General features: G+C 33.5%; 1 protein-coding gene across 1 annotated transcript in view; it reads right to left on the bottom strand.

Moving 5' to 3' along the window:
- Positions 1–12,928, bottom strand: part of LOC150096365 (uncharacterized) — a 259,771-nt gene that overhangs the window by 94,430 nt on the left and 152,413 nt on the right. The window contains exon 14 of the mRNA XM_090409041.1: positions 10,567–10,683. Coding sequence (XP_090265167.1) covers positions 10,567–10,683 — 117 coding nt within the window. The remainder of the gene's footprint in view (positions 1–10,566; positions 10,684–12,928) is intronic.

Raw genomic sequence — 12,928 nt, 5'->3', positions numbered from 1 at the left:
ACTACTTTAATAGTCAGCTGTTTTATATGTGCTGAATATTTTATTTACTAATCTTATGCCCTTAATATGTATGAAAAATACACCCTCTGTCCAAAAAGAAACCAAACTTTTGATAGAAAATAAAACACAGGCCAATTCCAATCGTTTATTTCAATCAATATACTGTCCCTCAGCTTCAATAACAGTGTTTGGCATGGTCAATTAATTCATTAAATGAGTTTTTTATATCAGTTTTTGGGATACTGTTGAGGGTCATGGTTACTGCCGCTTGAATGTTTTCAATGATGTTGTATCGCTTTCCTTTCATTGGCAAATGAAGTCAGGGGAAGAGAAAGAAGTCACAGGGTGCTAAATCAGGTGAATATGGCGAGTGATCCAACACAAAAACTTGGTTTTTGTTCAAAAACTGTCTCACGATGTTCGAATGATGAGATGGTGCATTATCACGCAAAAGTGACCAGCTGCCTGCATCACGATATTCATGCTGCATGCGACAAACTCTCAAGGAAGTTTCATTTGAGTCCTTATGTTTTAATGAGGTCCTTGCAGTGTTCAATTCGATACATTTTTTGGTTGTCGGTCAACTTGTGGGGACAAACTCTCGCTATCAATCGCTTCAAAACTTCGAGATAAAACTCACCATTAATCGTTTGGCCAGGCGGAATGAATTCTTTGTGGATAATGTGCTTGGAATCTTAGAAACAAATCAGCATTGTCTTTACTTTTGACTTCTCCAAGCGACTTTTTTTCGGATGCCTCTCTTCTGGTGGTCTTCATTCAGCACTCTGGTGCTTTGTTTCTGGTTCATACTCAAAACGCCACATTAGTTCACCAGTAACGATCGTTTCAAGGAAGTCTGAGTCCTTATGTTTTAATGAGGTCCTTGCAGTGTTCAATTCGATACATTTTTTGGTTGTTGGTCAACTTGTGGGGAACAAATCACGAGCTCAATTTACGAAGGCCCCAAACTCTCGGTCAAAATGTTGTGCACAGTTGATTTTGGAATCCCCAATTCATCTTCAATCAATCTCACAGACGATTTCGGGTTTTATTTGATGAAATCACGCATTTTTTGGATGTTAACTTCGCTCGGTCCAGTTTTTGGACGGCCCAGCTTTTCGTTGTCCTGAAGTGTCTCACGAACACTTTGAAATCACTTAAACCACTCGCAAACTTGAGTACAGAATAAGCTTTCATCACCGTATGCTTTTTGAAGCATTTGATGCATTTCGGTAAAACCTTTATCAAGTTTTTAACACAAAAGAATTGCAGCTCTATGTTTGAAACTCATTTTCCGACCGTTCGTCAAAACACACTGTCACTCTTGGCACCATAACTCGGCTTCTAATGAAACAAATGTCAAACAGTTTACACAACACTAATCAAGGTTGCCGCTTTCGATAACAAAAAGATACAACAGGTACCTTTATGTTATCGAAAATAGAAGAAACTAGTCACCACTAGTTTCTTCTATTTTTGAAAAGTTTTTTGGCTTCTTTTTGGACAGAGGGTGTAGACGAACTTTTGATTAAATTAATCTTGAAAGATCAGAATCTCCCTTGTTTAAGAACGAGGGAGATTCCAATACTCTAACATCCCATCCCATTTTATGTGATTTCAATATATGTGGTGATTCTTGAAAATGCAACCTCTGCATATGTGACAAACTGTTTTTGTGCTCTCAAGACTCTGGATATGACACCAGTGAAATATCAACAAATAAGTTAAATAAATATTAATTATTTTCTTATTATTCTTGTGTTGTGAATTAATACTGTTAAATAAAATGACAAACATTTTCCTGCTAGCATTCTGTTAGTCGAAATATTAGTTGCCAGCCTGGTTGGCTGAGTAAATATATCCAACAGGTTGTGGATTTGAAACCCACGATGGGCAGAGAAGTTTGCAAAAGCCTGTTAAAAAAAAGAAAAAAAAAAGCCAAATTAAAACTTTTATAACTTTTTGTTTTAGATCTAAAAAAATTAGACTTCATTTTTTTTGAAGCCTATTGGCTCTTTATTTTAAATAAATTATGGGTGCACCTTTTTGACAACTCGTATAGCAGAATATATAAGGTCTTTTAGCTATACCCTTTGTATTATTTTGGTCTAGCTACTCGCTGATGAGATCTCAATAAAGATTGAAACCGGTCTGGGTAGTGACCTCCCACCATAATGTATAACATCATACATCTCCTAGGAGATGGGTTTAACATTATGGAAAATACTAAGAATAGTGATCAGAACTTCCTCCACCTTTGCTACGAGTTGCCCTAGTTTGTACTACGTACTTGGACTACGTGCTTTAGCTTACGCTAGTAGTTGCCGATACTTTTATAGTTACTATATTCAGCATGAAACTCTTTGATTTCGATCTTTGAGTTTCTTATTCAGTTTTAAAACAATGTGGGATTTAATATCCCCTTAATTTAAATAATGTTTACATCACCAAAATGAAGCCTATTGGCTCTTTATTTTAAATAATTAGACTTCAGATACAATAATGCAGGGTTTTTCAAAGTGGGCTCCATGAATCTTGTTTACAAACATTCACTTATTATTTTTTTTTAATTGATGAATCAATGAAATGATATGATGCTACAAGTTATGTCCATCATACCAGACTTTGAAAAACTCTGCAATTCAAAATAACAACTGCATTGCAGTCATTAAAATGAACTCAATTTTTTTGATTTACAGAGCACTAAATTGTAAAATGGTAAGTGTTTATTGATGTCTTCCTTTTTTTTTCATGTTTATTTTAAAGACTGAGTTTTGCAGATCCCTTCTATATAAGGGATCTGCAAAAAATTTTGCTCGCTTTAGTGCTTCACTTTAGCAAGACGGTTGGGAAACCCTGACATAATGGTTTTCTCAGATAATAAATAAATAAATACAGAATTTCAGGGTACCTATTTCTCTGATCACTGCTGAACAGCAAAAGACAGGATCCAGAAAGTATCTTCCTGGATCAGATAGGAGATAGACCTAGGAAGATACTTTACAACCAAGTGAAAAAAAATTTCTACAACTTCCTCTGATCCTCTATATTTTAACAATATGTGATACACCACTTAACTACCTTCTATATATAAATATAAGTAATCTACGTATAACTTAAAATGCTGTTCTTAACAACCCCAAAGGACCATATGAATGAAATATTATTAAGCAATTTATGCTTTGTATCCATATTATTTCAATTTCAGTGGATGATTCACATCCTTGTTCACATCATTCATCTCTGTTGAGGAGATTGACTACTATGATGTGACTCATGGTTGACTATAGGTGTAAGGAGAATGTGGTGAGAATCCTATCTCTTTGATTATTTTAATGGCTAATATAGCCTACTTTCATTTAGGAGTGTGCCCCTTTTTTTTATAATGTCATTGGCTCTTTACCCCAAACCTTAGGGCATTACTGAAGTGTTATAAAATAACACTTCAGTAACTAATATATGAAGAATAAAAAAGAATAATAAAGGAGGAAAATTTGGACATACCTTTTTTGGATGTTGTTTTCTGCCTCCAAAGGTATGTCCAAATTTTCCTCCTTTTTTATTCTTCATATATTAGTTTTATAACACTTCAGTAATTTGGGTAAAAGTGCCAATGACATTGTTAAAAAAGGGGCACTCCTAAACGAAAGTAGGCTATATTAGCCATTAAAATAGTTTATTTTAGAGGAGTAACATGGGAATTTTCCTAGAAATAATACCTATCTCTTCCACATTGTTGTAAGGCTTCATGACTGTAAATCCATATATGTTCATGGGGCCAGTTTGCCTGTTCTGAGGGTCAAAAAAACCTGAGTTTCCAGGTAAAAAAATCCTCTACCTCCATATGAGACCGGCTTACTCACCTTTAGTCCAAAGAGACCAGATAAAGTTCCGCACATCGCAGACGGGAAGCAAACCCGTCTGTGATGTGCGGAATCAAGTAATGATCACTCCAAGAGTGATCATTACTTGATTTCCTATTGGTATATTAACTGTTTACTTTGTAGTCACTTTGTGTTCAAATGTTACACTAGCAAAATAAACTTAACATGCTGTAAAGTTTTTAATGAGCTTTAGTTTTATCCTTTATTATATTTATCTATTAAAATTTATTGAAATAATATTACAAAAATATGTATCCTTGAAATGCATCATGTTTTATACAGAAAATTTTTTTGTAAATCCCACCTACAAAAGGTGAAAGTACAGCCACAAATTCGTCAATCCACAAATAAGCAGGGTGGTAGACTCGGAGTAGGTTATGAAAATCATCAACTGCCTAAATATAGCTAATTATAAACACAATTATCTAATGATCTAATGTGTGCCAATCTTCAGTGTTGGAACATAGCAAGATGGATCTAATGATTCATGTTGCTGTCACCATGCTCTGTCTCTGCTGTATGTATGTATGGAACAATGGCAAACATGATTTCTCAGGGCATGCATGGTCTTCCACCCCCACTTTAATTGCCAATTTTAATGTTGTGTACTCATAGATGACAGGAGTAAAACTAAGCAAGATCATCTGCTGCTATATCCAATCCTTGAAAGCCTCTCACACATGGTGTGTTCCAAAAGAGTCCTTTACAGGCTACCATTTGCACTATCATTTGTCCCAAATGTGGCTCATTTCCTAACTTTCATTATTCCTATAAATTTTCATTGGTCACACCTCAACAAGGTTTTCTTCTTTGCTATTAGTTAATAAATTGTTTTGAGCACACTGTAGCTACTTCTACCTATCACAGAGATGTGCATGCAAACGTACACACTGTCGTGACGTTCTATTTTCATGTTGTGTTCTAATCTGCCATCTTGTTTCAAGTCACTCTTATTAATAAAACAACTAATTGCAAATTGATCACCGATCCAAAAGTAGGGAAATTTATAATTATACTGCGCCACCCTATTTTTAGATTAGTCTATATAAAACAGTAGGATCAATTCTTAATTAAGTTAGCAGTCTTCTCATTTAGGCTGAATTATTTACTATTCTACTTGGGGCACCCGCAAGATTCGAATTTTTTATGAACGGTGCAATAAAAGGGAATTCAGGCAAACACAATATTTAGATTAACAAAATAAAACATTTAATATATGATATATAACAAATACAAGAATTCTACCTTTAAATGAAACAATACAAATAACTTAATACATCTTGCTAAGTCACTCATTCCAATTCAATGTTCTAAACTTTAACATACAATTCACAGCTTCAAAATTACAAGCCTTCTTAACTCAAGTTAATAAAACAAAACTTCTCTTTTGATCAGTCTGCACATATCTATCAGTTGTACTTAATGTTTAAATTCACAGCAGGCACTAATCAAGGTAGACAATATTCCAAGCAATCAATTATTTCGGACCTTGAACTTCGAAGATACGTTATAGTTAATGTTAGAATAAACAAACATGTAAGACTACTCTTACCAGATACAATCTTCAATACATCAATTTATTGTGAGCACACTTATGAATTAACTTATTTAAGCTAGCGGAACACATTAAATAAAATTCTCCAACGCTTTAACTGAACTACTGTTAATCGCGCTTCACTACTCTAAACAACAGCAATAAGGCACTGATATTTTTCCTTGTTTACTTTTCTCCAACTAGTTAAATTCATTATAATTCTTCTCAGGGCAACATAGAATTAAGACGTAATCCTAGACTAACTGGAACTAATCAGAATTTCCCATTGAATGTCCAGTTCTTTATTTATCCGATTACGACATCAATTTTCCTCTACAACAACAGCTGATTTCACTTGTAGCTGAGTATATGATTCACTACGTTTTTGCTCACTTCAAACACTCTTCTCATGAATTTCTGCCCTAAAGAATTTATAATTTTCTTTCACTTTTTTGCTTGTATCCTACCTTCCTTCAGGCTCCGCAAAACTCCCCCCTTTTCTCTCTAATTAAAATTCTTAATCTTTTTCCTTCTCCTTTTGGTTCCGAGGTCACGCACTCTTCGACTCGTGCTTGTTTATTTCATGCGTCTCCATGACAACCAATGAACGCAAACATTTCGCTAATGTAATACAACGCTCTACTACTACATAAGTGATTACATAACGTTAAATTTTTACAAATAAGAATAAACAGAATATTTGAGCTACTTAATCAGCTTTTTCATTACGTATACAATTATTTATAATAACACTTTTCGTTATTTTATATATATTTTTTAGTTATCATAAATTTCTACACATATTATTATTTAATAAATTAATAGTAGGTTAAGTTTATAATAAATATTTAAATAGTAATCCTTAACTAAGGAACAATACATAATTTTTTATACAAATCATGATTAATATATAATAAGCAATGTTAAATGTGAATGAAAAAAATAAATTACACAACATAGTTTCATTCACAATTTAACATAGGCTCACCCTTTCTTTGAAAAATTTTTGTTATAAGAAAAATTTTTCTTTTCACACTAGGCTCCTTCACGGAAGGACTGGATTACATATTTCCTTTTCGATTCCTCAAGTAGTACCTAGTTTGACTGAAACTTGGTTCCTTATTATGTTTAGTGTATTTATTCTCTTTCATATTCTCATTAAATTTCTTATTACTATTATTATCAATTTCTGCGTGTCTTCTATGTCTGTGGTATGGGATTTTCTCTTCTGAATTAAATTCACATTTTCTATTACCAGAATTAAGTTTTAGCTGTTTCACAACTTGGTGATTTGTTCCATTATATAGATTGGTCATTTTACCAAAATTGACTTCAACTGTTATCTCACTATTAGTGGCAATTTCTGCTTTAGGCTTTGTCACTACTACTTGTTGTTCATCAGTGACAAGTGGTGTGTCAGACTGAATGTGCACATGAGAGTTATCATCACTATCTCTTTTAGATGATTGATTCACAGCCGACTTTTCTTTAGTAGATGGTCCTAATTCAAACGGCAATCTAAACTGTTTTGTTTGATGCTTAGTCTTATCACAATCATGAATTTCATTTCTTCTGGTATATCTCCTCTTGTTCATCACGGATATTTCCTTCTTAGAAAAGTCACAAGAAAATTTATATCTTGCTAAGAAGTTTGTTCCTAAGATAATGTGAGAACTTAGATTGGAAGTAGTGGGAACCACAAGTAAGTCTTGCCACACACATACAGTCCAAATTCTGGTAGGTATATCCTTGCTCGAAGTTTTTCATATGCCACAGAGTTTGAGTCTGAGAGAGAAGTAATCCTTACAGGTTGTCTCAGCTTGGCAGTGCTCTTCCACAGTTTGTTCTTTAAGGTTAGGAAATAATCCATTCTGATTGTAGAGGCATTGCATCCTGTATCTAATAAGATGTCACATTTAGAGCCCAGGATATCACCTCTAATTCTCATCATTCTTTCATTAGATGCTTGATATTTCTGAATTCTGTTATTTCTCCTGTGGGTCACATATCCAAATTTTGAGTTCCATCTGTTGTTATAGTAGTTTTCTTTGTTATGGAAACAGTCCCTAGCATAATGTCCAACTTTGTTGCAATTATAACATTTAACAGGATTTCTTTGTTTTATGTCTGTCTTGGATTGAGGAATAACAGACATTTGTTGTCTAACATCATCTAATTCTCGGATTACTTTATCTAGACTATTTAAAATAGGTTGACTTTGTTTTTCAACTTCATGTTTGATCATCTCATTAATTTTATTTGTAGTGGGGTTTTGATTTTCTTGAGATCTCAAGGTAATAGTCGACAATTGCTTTACAACTTCATCAAGACTATTTAATATTGGCTGATTCAATTTATTCACCTCCTGGTGAATTAAAGTTTTTACTTCTGTCATCAGTTTCTTGTCCAATTGCTCTTTACCTTCAGTCATGCAGTTTACACTACTTGAATTTTCTCCAATATTCTTTGCTTTTCCTTTTTCAACTTTACTTCTCTTTTCTATTTCTGATTGGTTGAAGGAACTATCAGTCTTATTCACAACATTCACAAGACTTACATTGGTTGAAGGATAAAGGTCTCCTAATATTTGTTCTCTTTCCTTGACAGTTTTGACACACTCTTCTAAGGTGGAAACTTTCTTCTTATAGGCTGTTTCTCGCAATTCTTGCCTAAGACCTTGCCTAAATTGTTGGAATACTGCCCAATCTAAGTGAGGTTTATCTTCACCAGTAACATTCAAACTGTTGGCCAATGTTAATAAACGATTGTGGAAATCAGTAACAGTCTCCTTATCCTTTTGAATAATTTTCTGTAACTTCCATAAATTAGGACCTACACTTCTAAGTTTACAAAATTGGGACAATAAAGTTTCCTTAAATTTAGAATACTCAAAAGTTTCCCGAAGTATTGGAGAAGAATATAAAAATGTTTTTGCTTTACCTATTAATTTACTTCTAATCAAAACTAGCAATTGAAAATCAGTCCAACTAGCTATCTCTCTAAGTTTTTCAACATAGGTAAAGAAAAATAGTACATCATCTGATTCTTCACCTGAAAATTGGGGAAAAACTTGTTGCGGGTTTACCGTACGAAAGAATTCACTATCATTCATTTCAGAGTTTGATGTGCCAGCCATAATGATTAATAAATTACTTACTCAATTAATACAATCTTTCTACTTTAAACTTTTATCTTTGCCTGACTCCAGATTATAACCAGTTCACTGTGATTTATTTATTTCACCTTCTAAAATTTCAGGGAGCATTTCTATGATTGTTATCACTAAAACTAAACTCAATTTCTTAACTTATAGTTGCTAAATTTCATTCCTATCGATTAAATCACATCCTGTCGACTGCGCCATTTGTCGTGATGTTCTATTTTCATGTTGTGTTCTAATCTGCCATCTTGTTTCAAGTCACTCTTATTAATAAAACAACTAATTGCAAATTGATCACCGATCCAAAAGTAGGGAAATTTATAATTATACTGCGCCACCCTATTTTTAGATTAGTCTATATAAAACAGTAGGATCAATTCTTAATTAAGTTAGCAGTCTTCTCATTTAGGCCGAATTATTTACTATTCTACTTGGGGCACCCGCAAGATTCGAATTTTTTATGAACGGTGCAATAAAAGGGAATTCAGGCAAACACAATATTTAGATTAACAAAATAAAACATTTAATATATGATATATAACAAATACAAGAATTCTACCTTTAAATGAAACAATACAAATAACTTAATACATCTTGCTAAGTCACTCATTCCAATTCAATGTTCTAAACTTTAACATACAATTCACAGCTTCAAAATTACAAGCCTTCTTAACTCAAGTTAATAAAACAAAACTTCTCTTTTGATCAGTCTGCACATATCTATCAGTTGTACTTAATGTTTAAATTCACAGCAGGCACTAATCAAGGTAGACAATATTCCAAGCAATCAATTATTTCGGACCTTGAACTTCGAAGATACGTTATAGTTAATGTTAGAATAAACAAACATGTAAGACTACTCTTACCAGATACAATCTTCAATACATCAATTTATTGTGAGCACACTTATGAATTAACTTATTTAAGCTAGCGGAACACATTAAATAAAATTCTCCAACGCTTTAACTGAACTACTGTTAATCGCGCTTCACTACTCTAAACAACAGCAATAAGGCACTGATATTTTTCCTTGTTTACTTTTCTCCAACTAGTTAAATTCATTATAATTCTTCTCAGGGCAACATAGAATTAAGACGTAATCCTAGACTAACTGGAACTAATCAGAATTTCCCATTGAATGTCCAGTTCTTTATTTATCCGATTACGACATCAATTTTCCTCTACAACAACAGCTGATTTCACTTGCAGCTGAGTATATGATTCACTACGTTTTTGCTCACTTCAAACACTCTTCTCATGAATTTCTGCCCTAAAGAATTTATAATTTTCTTTCACTTTTTTGCTTGTATCCTACCTTCCTTCAGGCTCCGCAAAACTCCCCCCTTTTCTCTCTAATTAAAATTCTTAATCTTTTTCCTTCTCCTTTTGGTTCCGAGGTCACGCACTCTTCGACTCGTGCTTGTTTATTTCATGCGTCTCCATGACAACCAATGAACGCAAACATTTCGCTAATGTAATACACCCTCTACTACTACATAAGTGATTACATAACGTTAAATTTTTACAAATAAGAATAAACAGAATATTTGAGCTACTTAATCAGCTTTTTCATTACGTATACAATTATTTATAATAACACTTTTCGTTATTTTATATATATTTTTTAGTTATCATAAATTTCTACACATATTATTATTTAATAAATTAATAGTAGGTTAAGTTTATAATAAATATTTAAATAGTAATCCTTAACTAAGGAACAATAAATAATTTTTTATACAAATCATGATTAATATATAATAAGCAATGTTAAATGTGAATGAAAAAAATAAATTACACAACATAGTTTCATTCACAATTTAACAACACACATACACAATATCTCCCTGCCTAGCATTTGTCTCAAATAAACAAATGACAAAAATAAACTAATACTCAGCATATATAAGCATTTGCTATAATTAGAAAGAACCACTGAGAAGTTTATATATAAATAAACTAGAAAACTGAAATGAAATTTAACTTACCTTTCACTCTGCGAATTGAAATTATATAACACTCTCGCTTTTGTATGATGTAATGAAGAAACAGAAGGTTTCGGAGTATTGTGCAAAATTTGACTTTGATAAAAGTGCTGCAATTGTCTGTTTAAAAAAATGCAAAATACTTAGTGAATAAAAGATGCTTCATTATACATTTTGTTTTCTGCTTATTATAACTTAAGAGAATAAGATATCCAATAACAATATCCAATCCACACTTTCTCTTGGTACTGCACCCCAACAGTAAATATCTACCTATATAAATATCTACCTACAAATGAGGATGGCTGGAAAATTGGTGATTTAGTCAGCCAAACTGTATTCTGTTTTGGCTCAAATCCAACAAGATAAAATGTCATGCCAGCTGAAGTCCACACCCATTATTTATCATGAAACTAGAACAAACAGTAAAAATGTCTACTACTGGTAGAAGACGTGTTTACTGTTTGCGTTTTTACTAACTTTAACTCAACATCAGCAGAATTCAAGATAGACAACATCAACATCAATGGAAAAGAAGTTGAACCAAGCAGAAGAATTAAACAAGCACCATATCAACATAATTGGTGTTACCAAAACAAAAACAGTTGTATCTGTTATTTAGAAGAATCTCAAGATGTTGTCTTCAAGCAATAATGATTGGGAAAAGGAAGTTTTAACTATATCCTTGTCTCTAGTGTTGATTACTAATCTTCTTGAATGGCAGGCAATATCAAGTAGCAATGCAGATAGACATCAAAATGGGGAATTAGACAATAAGCCTTATTTGGACTTACAGTTCCACAGTAGATTCTACTAAGAAGTGGAGGATTTTTAGTCAGAGAGAAGGTAGCCAACATAGAGAAAAAGAAAAATTGGTCCTTGTTGGGGATCTATACAGAAGAGTAGGAAACAAATACCAGACATATAAATAAACTTTAAATAAAAGGGCAAAGCTAATTTTAAATACCTGCTGGATTTCTGTTCAGAATATGAACTGGTCATTACTAATGCAATATTCCAACATAAATATATGCACAATTTCACATAAAGAGACAACACAAGAAATGAGAAAAGTTGCATTGACTATCTTATTATTGAGCATGATGTCTTCACACTAGTTCAGGACACAAGAGTATGCTGGAGAAATGAATTAGGAATATGAAATTTCTTCCAGCTCAAAGATAAGTGATCACCACTTTGATTGGAGCAGGATGAAACTGAATGTCATATTATAAAAAAAAAAAGTTTTAGAAGAATCAAGAAATAAAGAGAATCAAAGTCAAGTAGCATTCAGAAGTGAGCGGTAGACTCGTAGACACAAATATACAAATATTATTCAAGAAAGAACATGGCAGACTGTGGAGTGCATGTAGGAAATAGGCAGAGCTTGGTAATAGATATCAACTTCGATTTAAGTGGCTTTGGTAGTGGTGTGTCAGAAACAAGTGAAGAGTGGTGTGGTTGATGGTGAGGAAGATGAGTGTCATGTGGAAATGAATGTAGTAGATTTAGAGAATGATAACAATTGGGTAGTGAATGTCAAGTAAGAGGAGGTTTCTTGGAGAGAGACAGTGAGAGAGGTGAAACATATGAAAAATAAGTTTAGAAGAATGAAAGAAGATATTAGAAGAGTAGTAAGGCGAACTGATGTGAAATGAAAAAGAGTAGAGGCACCAGAGGATGAGAGGGACTGAGAGGAAGGCAAGGCAGCATAGGAGTAAGGGATGGAGAGATGACACAAAGGCAGGAAAATGGAAATGCAAGGAAAGAGAGATTGGGGAGGAGAGAGAGAGAGTGAGGGCTGCAGTGTGATGTATGGAGATTCAATAATTTGTGGAGTGCAAGATAAAATGCTAGAAGAGTGCTTGACTGGAGGAATGATAGAGTGCAACTATGGCAATTAAGCAAGGGGAAAGAGTGGTTGAGATTATTGTGATAATGGGTACAAATGACCCGAGGCAGTGTGAATCAAGTAGGGAGAGATTTGAGGTTAATGCTTGAGGTTGTATGGCAGAAGAGTATGTGAGAGGGAAGATACTAAGCATGTTACCTATTACGATAATGCTGAGATGAAGAGAAGAGCATAAAAAATTAATGGCATGATAGCGAGAATGTGTCAAAAGAGAGGCTTGGATTAAGTGGATATATGGAGTGCATTTCAGGATAGAAGAGAACTGTATGCAAAAGATGGATGGCATTTGAATGAGGAAGTGCACAAACATTTGAGAACAATTCTCAGTGCAAATGATTGTATTAGTGCAGGGAAACTAGAGTCATCATGGTAGATGGATGCAGGAGTGGCATCTTGTAGGGATACACACTCCAGAGATGGAGGAACACATGGTGTTATGCTGAGTCAAATGGA

Source organism: Typopeltis vanoorti, chromosome 19 (assembly GCF_054136105.1).
Source record: "Typopeltis vanoorti isolate ZY-2024b chromosome 19, IOZ_Tvanoo_1.0, whole genome shotgun sequence".
Classification (NCBI taxonomy): Eukaryota; Metazoa; Arthropoda; class Arachnida; order Uropygi; family Thelyphonidae; genus Typopeltis; species Typopeltis vanoorti.
Note: the sequence above shows the minus strand (reverse complement) of the source record. Positions and strands in the feature narration are given on the sequence as shown.